The sequence below is a fragment of the Musca domestica genome, unplaced genomic scaffold, assembly GCF_030504385.1.
Source record: "Musca domestica strain aabys unplaced genomic scaffold, Musca_domestica.polishedcontigs.V.1.1 48, whole genome shotgun sequence".
NCBI lineage: Eukaryota > Metazoa > Arthropoda > Insecta > Diptera > Muscidae > Musca > Musca domestica.
In genome coordinates this window covers 953,170-965,371 of record NW_026712340.1, presented here as the reverse complement: position 1 = coordinate 965,371, position 12,202 = coordinate 953,170, and the positions used below count along the sequence as shown (strand labels likewise).

Below are 12,202 nucleotides of genomic sequence, written 5' to 3'. Positions count from 1 at the left end.
AAAAGTTACAGGACATTTATCGTCTTTGCGATTTAAGTTGCTTTAGTTTTGGCCACCAGTGTAAGTACGGCTTTTATACTAAAATCTGAAAGTATTTAAAAATAATATTTAATACTTAAAAATTCTTGGCGTTAATCTAATATTTTATTCCAAGATCATATTATAATATTATAAATTTTCTATTGTATTTTGTTGTTTTACAATCCCCTTTACAGGGAGTTTTTAACCATATTTTTTAAATATGGATCAAAAAGACCCCTTTGGTACGTTCCAACTTATTGGATGGCTATTAGATGTCCTTCTATCTTGCAGAGCCCTTAGTAAAAAACCTAGAAAAAAATCTAATATTTTTTAAAATCTCGCTTTAGCAGATTTTATAAATTGTCTTCTCCCACCACTATTTCATTTTTGTCTCCTTCCAACCATGACTTTTTACTTTTACTTGTTGTAGTTTTTTATTTTCTTCATGTTGTTGTTGTTTTGATGATAACTTTTTAGCAAAAAAAAAAAATAAATAAATAAATAAAAAAAACATAGTTTACAAGATTTTTAATTAGTTGGTAATTATTGTTTTGCACAACTTTTAGCGGAGTTTACTCCACAAAACTAGTTGGCCTTATTAAACATTTTTTTTTTCATAGGAGTGAAAAAAGGGGGTGTGGGGATGGGAGGGTGTCTTGTTTTTCCATTTCAACTCCCACGTTGATATGGCAGCCAACAATGCAATTCATTCATGTGCAGTGAAAGTTTTTCTTTTTGTTTTCTTTTTTTACCAACGACGCCTTTGCAACCTCAGCTGGAGACCGTTGCGTGTGAAAGAAAGATGTATGCTTGCGCTCTGGTGTCTAGCACCTATCCCAGTTTCTTTTTAAAGACAATTCAGGTCAGTAAGCCATTACAGCAACAATAAGTTATATTAATAAGATTAACAATAACAACAAAAAAACTTTTTTTCCTGCGTATGAAATAATAATTTATTGGATGCATGGTACTTGGTTGCCAGGTATGATATTGGAAGATATCCAATACATGCACATATTATACGCTTTGGAATAGTAGCATACTTTCAGGATGAAAAAAAGGTGGGGGTGGGCATAATAAGGACATATAATTGATTTAACATAATGACTATGTTTAGAATATGAATCGAGGATATATATTTTTATAGGGGTCGGAACTCACAGCCCATAGCACTGTGTGACAAAATGAAACTCAAATTCTAGGAGAATGTGTTTTTGTGGGAATAAGGGCTGGACATTTGCCCATATGAGGCAAAGGGATTTGTCAGCCTACTCTCTGTGGTATAACCTTTAAAAATGGTCAAAATGTTCCAAATAATCATATTTATGATAGAAACAGAAAAGAGTATCCGAGTATGTGGCTTCCAACTTCAAAAAGCGAAATATTTGCATAAAATTTAGATCAAGTATGAAAATGGACGTTTCAGGGTGAGATGAAAAAACAGCAACCAATTTTAGACTGTTGTCATTTCTAAGGCACTCGTCCGACAGCTGTTAAAATGATTTCCAGTGACAGCTCATTATATTGTTTACAAGCGTACAAAAGCATTTTGGTAAGAATTTTCTAGACAAAAAAAATAATTCGTGATGGAATTCAAGCGTGATAGTGTGATTTCTTTATATTTGGCTGTAAAACCACCAAAAGTGGCTATCGTTAGAGCACTCCATCATTTAAATGTGAATAAATCTTTTGTGTCTCGCACCATAACTCGTTACCGTGATACTGGTAGCGTAGCCCGACGTCAAGGAAGTGGACGGAAGAAAACAGCAACATCAGCAGAAATGGTTCGAAAAGTAAAGAAGCGACTTGATCGAAGCCCGCGTCGCAGTGGCCGAGAAATGGCTCGTGAGCTGAACATATCGCAATATTCCATTCGGCAAATATTGAAAAATGAGCTCGGGGTAGAAAAATAGTCTCAAAAAAGTAAAGTTGCTTCGCTTGCCCGAAAGTGGTGAACAGCCGAATTTGGTTTTCTCCGATGAGAAAACATTCGTTGTCCAGCAGTTTGTAAACAAACAAAATGATCGTGTTTACTTGTCAAAGAGGTCCGCGTGAAAACGTGCTCCTTCGGTTGGCCACCAGAACTCAAGCGCCGACTATGGCGATGGTCGCTATCCGCTCGTATTAATCGACCGTGGCATCAGAATAAAAGCCGAATATTATCGCATAAATATTCTGGAGAGTGTATTAAAGCCTTGGGCCGCAGACCTTCCAACAACAGGACTCAGCACCATCGCTCTCTGCACGCGCCACCCAAGAATGGTTACAAAATGAGGTTTCTCGCTTTATTTCCAGCGCATAACGGCCACCAAAATCTCCGGATACCAATCCGTTGGACTATTGTGTCTGGAGTATTTTGGAAAGCACGATTAGCACTAAAAAATACCAAAGTGTGGATCACCTCAAGCAAGCAAGGATTTTGGTGTAAATCTGTCGGCAAAACCGAATGATACTATTTTGCTTGTTTAATCTGTATTTGAGGGAGTATCAAATTCTTCGGTACCTCACTAACATTTTCTAAAAATTATCATATATCTCAAATAGTAGTCAAGTAGTCGATATAGTCCAAATCTGGCAAGCCGCAATATTTACATCATATTTATTTAGGTCCGATACGAAATGGACAATATTGGTCCATTCCTTCGGAACCTACTCCATAGAGAGTCGAGCATTTGAATAATCACAACAGAAGTCAAAATATGTTTAAATCATGGAACATTGGTCGAGGGTATAGATTTGTCGGTAGAACCGACTTATATTTTTATACCCTACACCACAAGGTGGTCAGGGTATTATGTCTTTGTGCATTTGTTTGTAACAGGCAAAAGGAAACGAGATAGACCCATAGGTCCTTTGATGATCTGCATAGAATCACATTCTGAGTCGATTTATGCATGTCCGTCCGTCCGTCTGTCCATGTATTTTTGTAAACAAAGTACAGTTCGCATTTATTGTCCTATCCTGATGAAATTTTGCACAAATCATTTGTTTGGCCCAAGGACGAACCCTATTGAAATTGGAGATAATCGGTAATAATTTAGATATAGCTCCCATATATATCTTCGTCCGAATTGCTTTTTATTGTGCACCAAACGTGTAATATCAGTCCAAATAGCATGGAATTTTGCACGTACGATCAGATTGGACCTGAAAATAAGTATGCCAAATTTGATCGAAATCGGTTCAGATATAGCTATAGCTCCCATATATATAGTTCATCCGATTTGTTATTTTTGTCCTCCGCAGCCGTAATATGCACTCTGTAACAACAATATTTGGGGAAATATATCAAATGCAGCTCAGAAATACCTTTGCTAAATTTTATCGAGATCGGTTCAGATTTGGATATAGCTCCCATATATAACTTCGTCCGATTTACCTTTGATTGTGCACCAAACGTCTAATATTTGGCTAAATGGGATGAAACTTGGCACTTACGACCGAATTAAGTCTAGAAGCTAGTATGTCAAATTTGGTGAAGATCGGTTCAGATATAGCTATAGCTCCCACATATACTGTTCATCCGATTTATGCACTCTGTTACAACGATATTCAGGGAAATATATCAAATACATCTCAGAAATATCTTTGCCAAATTTTATCGACATCGGCATATACATAGCTCCATATATAGCTTTATCCATTTTCAAATAAATTGTGCCCCAAATGGGCAATACCAGTCCGAATTTAAAATATACAAATGCTTCGGCATATTTAGTCCTTTGAACTTTAAATTATAATTATAATCATAGCGTGTATGATTGAAATCTCCCAAAAAAACTTTTAAATGTTATGAGCAGATCTACTAAATTAGCATAAAGTCGGCCCCGCCCGACTTTAAGACTTTCTTTACTGGTTTTAACTTGTTTTTAAACGTTTGCAATTTCAAGAGCTATCTGAAAATATCGCTCTCCCGTGAAAAATTGGTCGACATTATTTTCTCAGTTCCATGTCAAAAGTGGCAACCCAGGTGTCAAATTAAAATGTCTCTCTAGCTGTGTGCCTGAGTTTTTTTGCCAACAATACAAGAAACAATTAATATGGCTTTGTAGTTTTGGCCAAAAACACGCACACACACATCTACACACACAGAAAAACAGCAAAAAAGTGAACATCACACAATGGATGAGAATGGGCCAAAGTGGCGGCAATTTGCAAAAGATATGTCAATTTTAAAGAGCTTTGCAAATACAACGCTTTCATAAAATGAACAGAGAACGAGAGACAACAGGAAATGGAAGAAATAGTGCATAACTTTTGTGGTTAAAGCTAGGATATTGCTAAAAATCCAAATAACAACAAGAAGAACAACAACAATCTAAAGAGACTTCACACTCACATATCCTTCTTCTCCGCCATTGCGGTTTTGCTATCATGGCATTTTCCACTTCAGTTGGAGAAACTTGGCCTGAGCAATGATAGCACAGCACAGAGCACACACCGCACAGAAATGCTGACAATTTGCAAAAATGATGACGCTGACGCTGATGAGGATGATGGAGCTCGGGATGATGTTGTTTGTTGTCATTTTAGCAAACTAGACACGTTCACTGCTCATATCAACGGTGGCATTGTGACCCATCAGCCACCTTCCTCCCCCCTCCCAATTCCTTGATGGCTAAAGGTAGTCAAAGACCGTCACTAAAATGTTGCTGTCGAAAAGACACAACAAATGCTGATGAACAATGAACGAGCCATGACATTTGTTTTGTTGCTTAGTTAGTCACTTCAGATTCTGACGGTCTGACGGGTTGGCTGACTAAAACACTTCCTGCTGTCGGGATATTGTGTGTTTGGTTTCAATCATCATGATTTTGCCAATAATTATCCATCAGTCATTCGGGGAGTGTAGATTGTCAGCTGCAGCCATTAAACTAAGCAAAGAGAGCCAGGGCAGGAAAAGTTTGTGGCAGTTTGTGGCAGTTTGTGGCAGACGTGTCATATTTGACTATCTAAAGTGCCAAATAAACAAAATCGAGAGTGTTGTGAGTAAAAGGAAATGAAGGAGTAAATTTCTGTGCATAGGAAAAGGGGGAAGGAAGAAGGCACGCTTTTAATTTTTAAAACAGCTAATTGTTTTCTTCTCCTTTATAAATGGGTAGGAGGTCTTTTTGATGAGTTGGAGATCTTCTAGGCAATCTGAAAGACCTGTGACGGGTTTCTTCCCTCCATAAACGTGTTATCAATTATTTTCCTTCGACTTTATAGAGTGGATTTGAAAGTTGTATTCTCCTCCCTAGAGAAGGTGAATGAATCGCTGAAGCTCTTATTATCCTTAATCAACAACTGAAGGTTTTCTTTTTTATACTCGCCACCATGCAATGGAGGTAACACCTAGAAATATTTGTCGGAGACCCTAATAAGTATATATATGTATATATATTCCTTATCAGAATAAAATTATGAGGCGATTCTTTTTGTCCTTCCGTCTGTATGTCCAGGTTTAGGTATAGCGCCCATATAACGGTATTTCCCGATTTTCGGTATTTTAAAGGTTTATGTCACAACTTCCAACCAAATCAGCTGAAACTTGATATTTGGGATTATTGGCATGCCTGTTCTCTCCTTGCGCAAGATGTTCGATTAAGGTCCACTAATCGGTATAGACCCCATAGAACGGTCCCGCCCACTTGTTTGTAATTTTCTAACTTTTACTGCTTTCTCCAGCCGATGTCACTGGTAATTGCAGTTTAATGTTGAACACGTTTGAATCCAGAAAGAGATTCTTGAAAGGGCTTTGAAGCTCTGCTTTCTTTCATAGAATACCTGTGAAGATTTTTTCCCTCCTTCTCCTCCAGAGAAGAACTAAAGGTTTTCCTTTTCTTTATAAAAGAGCTAAAGGTCATCTTCTACGTCGTCTCAAGGAGAAGGTATTCCATTACTTTATAGGAAAGTGGAAGCCCCTATTCCTCTTCATACCCAACCTGTCCTCAGACCATTCTCTACTTCTTTGAAAGATCTTCCTTTTCCAAAAGAAAGCTATGAAGGTCTTCTCCTTTATGAAAAATCTGGGAAGGTCTTTCCACTGAAGAGTATTGTAATGGAGGCCTTCATTTTAAAGTTGACGAGGTCTCATTTAAAGAAGACCAACGAGACTTCTTCAAAGAAGACTAAAAAGTCTTCTTTTTATGGAAGACTACGATGTCTTCTTTATGGAAGACTAATAAGTCTTCTTCATGGAAGACCTCAAGTTATTCCTTGTGACAAACTTAAAGGTGTTCTTGGCAGAAAGCAAAGATATATCCTCCATTAAAGACCAAGAGCTCTTCATTATAGGATACCAAGATGTCTTCTATAGAAAGTCAAGAAAATCTCGTTATTGGAGAAAAAAGTCTTTACTTATAGAAGACAGTGAGGTTTTCTTTATAGAGAAGATTTCATAGTTAAACAAAACTACGGTAGAAATCCCAAGGGTTTTCTTTTTGGAAGTCCTATATTAATAGAAAAGTTCTTCTTTAGAGAAGACATTAGGTATTTTTTATAGACCTAGAGGTCTTCTTCTTAGAAGACCTAGAGGCCGACTTTTTGAAAGACCTAGAGGCCGTCTTCATAGAAGATCTATAGGTCTTCTTCATAGAAGACCTAGAGGTCTTGTCCATAGAAGACCTAGAGGTCTTGTCCATAGAAGACCTAGGGGTCTTGTCCATAGAAGACCTAGGGGTCTTGTCCATAGAAGACCTAGAGGTCTTGTCCATAGAAGACCTAGGGGTCTTCTCCATAGAAGACCTAGAGGTCTTGTTCATAGAAGACCTAGGCGTCTTGTCCATAGAAGACCTAGAGGTCCTCTCCATAGAAGACCTTGAGGTCTTCTCCATAGAATACCTAGTGGTCTTCTCCATAGAATACCTAGTGGTCTTCTCCATAGAATACCTAGTGGTCTTCTCCATAGAAGACCTAGAGGTCTTCTCCATAGAAGACCTAGAGGTCTTCACCATAGAAGACCTAGAGGTCTTCACCATAGAAGACCTAGAGGTCTTCACCATAGAAGACCTAGAGGTCTTTACCATAGAAGACCTAGGGGTTTTCTCCATAGAAGACCTAGAGGTCTTCTCTATAGAAGACCTAGATGTCTTCTCTATAGAAGACCTAGATGTCTTCTCCATAGAAGACCTAGAGGTCTTCACCATAGAAGACCTAGAGGTCTTCACCATAGAAGACCTAGAGGTCTTCAGCATAGAAGACCTAGAGGTCTTCACCATAGAAGACCTAGAGGTCTTCACCATAGAAGACCTAGAGGTCTTCACTATAGAAGACCTAGAGGTCTTCACCATAGAAGACCTAGAGGTCTTCACCATAGAAGACCTAGATGTCTTCTCCATAAAAGACCTAGATGTCTTCTCCATAGAAGACCTAGAGTTCTTCACCATAGATGACCTAGAGGTCTTCACCATAGAATACCTAGAGGTCTTCCACATTGAAGATCAAGAGGTCTTCTCCACAGAAGACCTAGAGCTCTTGTCCATAGAAAACCTAGAGGTCTTGTCCATAGAAGACCTAGAGGTCTTGTTCATAGAAGACCTAGACGTCTTGTCCATAGAAGACCTAGAGGTCTTCTCCATAAAAGACCTAAATGTCTTCTTCATAGAAGATCTAGAGGTCTTCTTATTAGAGCACCTAGAGGTCTTCTTCAGGTGTTCTCTATCCAAATGTTCTTCACATATGGCAAGTATACTCGTCCTTCCACGTTATCGCAAGGTGGAAAAATTCCAATTTAGCAAATATGGTAAAATAATTATCCACTTTTTTAAAATATGAATATCAACGAAGTTATCCACTTATGGTGAACATATTATCCACGTTATCCAAAGGTGGTAAATTAATCTAAAAATGATAAGCCGAAGTGGTATTCATAATTCAAATTAGTTAAGCATATTATCCACAATGTCAAGGGTAAAATGTTATCCATATGTGGTAAATTATTATCCACGTTATCCAAACTAGGTAAAATATTATCCACATTATGCAAATTGGGTAAATTTGTGCTCAAAAAGTTAGAAATATTATCCAAGCTATCGAATTTACTTAGAAATAATTATCCACCTTCTCAAAATTGATAAATAACACTATACACGCTATAACAATAAATTAAACAAGTAAAAAAGCAGTAAGTTCGGCCAGACCGAACTTTGAATACCCTCCACCGTTTGGAATGAATTTGGAAATTTTCAAAAAATAAAATCCTTAAAAATTCTGTTACAATTTTAAAAATACCGAATATATCCGTTTTATTGGAGTCTATACGACGTGGACCTACATAGGTATTGCTTGTCATAAGCCATCAATATATTCAAATTCGAAAACTTGAAAAAAACGGTAAATAATGTAGCTAAAATCATCAAAATATCGTATATAGGGAGGTACCGTTATATCGGAGCTGTGCGAAGACCTGAACAAGCATAGACAATTTTCTGTCATAGGCTGTAGCATCAATTACGAACTTCAAATACGACATCTCAAACAATTTCGGTGGGTATTGCACCTAAAATCCTCCAAATGTCGATTATAGGGAGGTACTGATATATGGGTCCTATACGAAGACCTGGACCTGCATAGACAAATTTCTGTCACAGACTGTAGTTCCCATTACGAACTCTAAATACGTAATTTGAAACAATTCCGGTGAATAATGACGCTAAAATCATCAAAATACCGAATATTGGGAGGTACCGTTATGTGGGGGCTATACGAAGACCTGGACCTGCATAGAAAATTTTCTGTGATAGGTTACAACATCCGTTACGAACTTCAAATACAAAATTTGAAACAATTCCGGATAATAATGTCGCTAAAATCATCAAAATACCGAATATAGGGAGGTACCGTTATATGGGGGCTATACAAAGACGTGAGCCTGCACAGACAATTTTCTGTCTTAGGCTGTAGTATCCATTTCGAACTTTAAATACCAAATTTGAAACAATTCCGGTGAATAATGTCGCTAAAATCATCAAAATACCGAATATCGGGAGGTACCGTCATATGGGGGCTATACGAAAACGTGGACCTACATGGCCTTCCCCATTTTATCCGCAGAAAATGCTATCTTTATTATCCATATGTGTATAGGGGTTTATGCATGCTATCCTACTATTTCCGAAACATTATCCACTTGATAAAAATAATAAGATTCAAAAACAAAAAATTTATCCAAATCAGGGAAAATATTATCCACGTTATCTAACTACTCTGGAGTTTTTATCCAAAATTAAGTTCCTCTGAAATTCAATTGAAAATTCCCCTTTTAAACCACATCCGTCCGGGGAAAATTAAATAAACCCATCACATTGCTGCCCCTCATCCCCTCCACCTTCCAACATGCCCTGGGAAACCTTGTCAAATTGGATTTATGTGCGGACACATGTTTGCATTTGGCCAAAAAGAAAATCCGCCAAAAATAAAACAGCGGAACAATGTTGAATATTCTTGTGAACTTCGAGGTAAATAAATCCTTTTGGCGGTCCCGAATTCCAAACAAAGAAAACTGCTGGAGTCAAGGAGGAAGAAACAATAACAGGAATATCAATAAACTTCGTTGCCCTGCATTGGCGTTGGCGTTCGCTATTTGCCTTCCCATTCCCATTCCCATTCATCAATGCTGAGAAGAATAGCCCAACAGAAGCAAAGACTTACCTCTGTACAAAACTGGCAGCCACACTGATGCAGCACCGTCGAATTGCTGGCATCCTCGACATCGATAAGACATAGCTTACAGGTGAACAGCTCAAAGGGACGTATGGCCAGAGCCAATGATGTTGCGGACGATGTGGCGTTGATGATGTCAGGTTGGATGAGATGCGACGTTGTGGAGGCTTCCGCTTCTTCGCCCACAGCCAAGAGGGCATTTGCCGATGTTGATGAAGTCACGTTTGTGGAGGAGTAGCCAAGCTCTTGGGGGGAGATGGTGGTGGTGCTGCTGGGAAGACCATCAATCACAGATGCATCTCGCATTTCAGGTTTCACATTTGGCATTTTCAGCTGGGTCTTTTCCATGGGAAAGAATGTCATATCCTCCTGTCGCTCCTCGGCTCCCTCCCGGCTGTTTGTGGACGATGCAAAGAATGGCGATGAGTGCAGTGTCAGATATGAGGCCGTGGCTGGTGGTGTCAGCAGTGATGGTTCGGTGGGTGGCGGCGATAGCTTGATTGTGGAAGCGGTTGTTGCGGTATTGGTTGTTATGGTGGTGGGTGAGGTGAGTGAAGGTGTTCGACTTGTGGTTGTAGCGCCACCGCCGCCGCTGCTGCTGCAGGAGTTACGCTGCGATCCCACACCGCTCGAATTGTTCGACGACGTTGAGTTGCGGTTATTGCGTTTCACAGCAAAATGGAGACCACCACCCGCACCGCCACCGACTGCATCCAGGGAGCCATTGCGGCTATGCTGCTGACTATAGTTTCTACTTAGGTTACTACTGCTTACGTTACTAGGATTACGTTGGTATTGGGAAAAGTGAGTCGTTGCTGTCGCCGCCGCTGCCCCTGTTTGCTGCGAATACGGCAGCTGCTGAGGATGGGCCTGCAAGTAGTGCTGATGTTGATGATATGGATGGGGATTGGCCGCGGCACTGTTCAGCGAATACCTTGAGCTTGAGGCGGCCAGTGAGAGGAGACTGGAACACCTTGAGCAGGTGTTGTTCATGCTGGAAACACTATTCCTCAGTCGATTTAATGGACGTATTTGTTCTACCCCGCTGGCACTGAAAATGCCACTACCCGTGTGTGGGAGACGTTGTTGCGATTGGCTGTTTCCCGACTGGCCACCACCACCACCGCCCATTCCCATGGCTGCGGCCGTGGGCGAACATGGCGAACTGGCCTGCCTTGTTAAAGCTATAACCGTCTCACACTTCCTCAGACCCGTATAATGAACTATCGATTGTGACTTCTCCTGATGTAAACTTATTGCACTACCCTCGCGCCGCACAATGTTCCACAACTTCTGTTGCATGACATTCAACGATGAGGTACTACCACCCGTTTGCACTATCCGCTCGCCATGGGAATTGGCTAACTTTTCCCGGCTGCTATAGACCACATTGTAGTCCTGGCTACGGGCGCCTGGGTCACGCATAACCACCATATTTTGTTCGGAAGGTGTTCGGGTGATTGTGATTTCCGGTGAAGAGGGTATTTGGACACCATCGGCCGATGAGTCTCCTCCGCCGGCTCCATTATGTCCTGCCGCCGATTCACCATTTCCATTGCTGGCCGTCGCCGCCGTCGACTTCTGACCCACCGATGGCCGCAGGCCCACCAATGACTTGAGGAAATTACCAAAACGTATCCGTCTCGGCTGTGGGCCCCCTGCAAGCCCCAAAGAGCCTGCATGAGGGCCCTCCAAATCATAGCTGCTGTTGCTACCGCCGAAACCCTCAACCGAGGCAATATCTCCCCCGCTACCACCACCGTTGAGACCAACAATGCTGCCCTTAACGCTCGGCGTCAGACCAACCTTGGCCGAAGCACTCTTCGTGTGCTGCAAAGCTAACTTCGAGGGGTTCAGTTGTTTGGTTATGGCGTCACGTTTCAGGTGATTCACCACCGGTCCACCGATATGGGCCTGAATGTTGATGTTGTTACGGGTCTCGAGTAGAGCTTCACGTTCCGTGTCGCTGGCGTTCGCTGCTGTTGTTGCTGACGCTGTCAGGGATGACGAGTGGAGATCGTTGGCACGTTGATGGTATGGATGAAGGTGATGTTTCTTTGTGTTGGCCAGATTGTGAATTGGCGAGGAATCCTGGAAAGAGAGAGAGGGAGAAAATGAATTAGGGAGAAATATAGAAAACTTAGTCACAAGCCTCCTGTCTTCGAGGCGCTGGCAAAAAATTGTACTCAAAATAAAAATTACGACTATCTTATGGCAAATGCAATGTTAAGAGCCTGATTCTCCCGATAATACATAGAGTAGAAATCGATAAAATATCGATTCAACATCGACGGCCATCGAATCATGAGCTATCGATAAATAATCGACTATCTACAAATGTGCTAAGGACTTGCTTTTTAAGTGGTATCAATTTGTAACCGACTAGCTGTCGATAAATATAAAGGTTAAATGTAGACCTATCGATGAGCTATTTATGAAATATCGACAAGCTGTAGTATCGAAATACTATCGAATAATTTTCAATACGTTATTGTTGAGTTATATACAATGAAACTAGGTAACTCGTGGAACCTAGAAC

General features: G+C 40.4%; 1 protein-coding gene across 3 annotated transcripts in view; it reads right to left on the bottom strand.

Moving 5' to 3' along the window:
• The window catches only part of LOC101890137 (pneumococcal serine-rich repeat protein), a 479,414-nt gene that overhangs the window by 127,113 nt on the left and 340,099 nt on the right, over positions 1-12,202 (bottom strand). For all 3 annotated transcript variants that reach the window (XM_059127777.1, XM_059127778.1, XM_011292738.3), the window contains one exon: positions 9,652-11,754. In XM_059127777.1, coding sequence (XP_058983760.1) covers positions 9,652-11,754 — 2,103 coding nt within the window. The remainder of the gene's footprint in view (positions 1-9,651; positions 11,755-12,202) is intronic.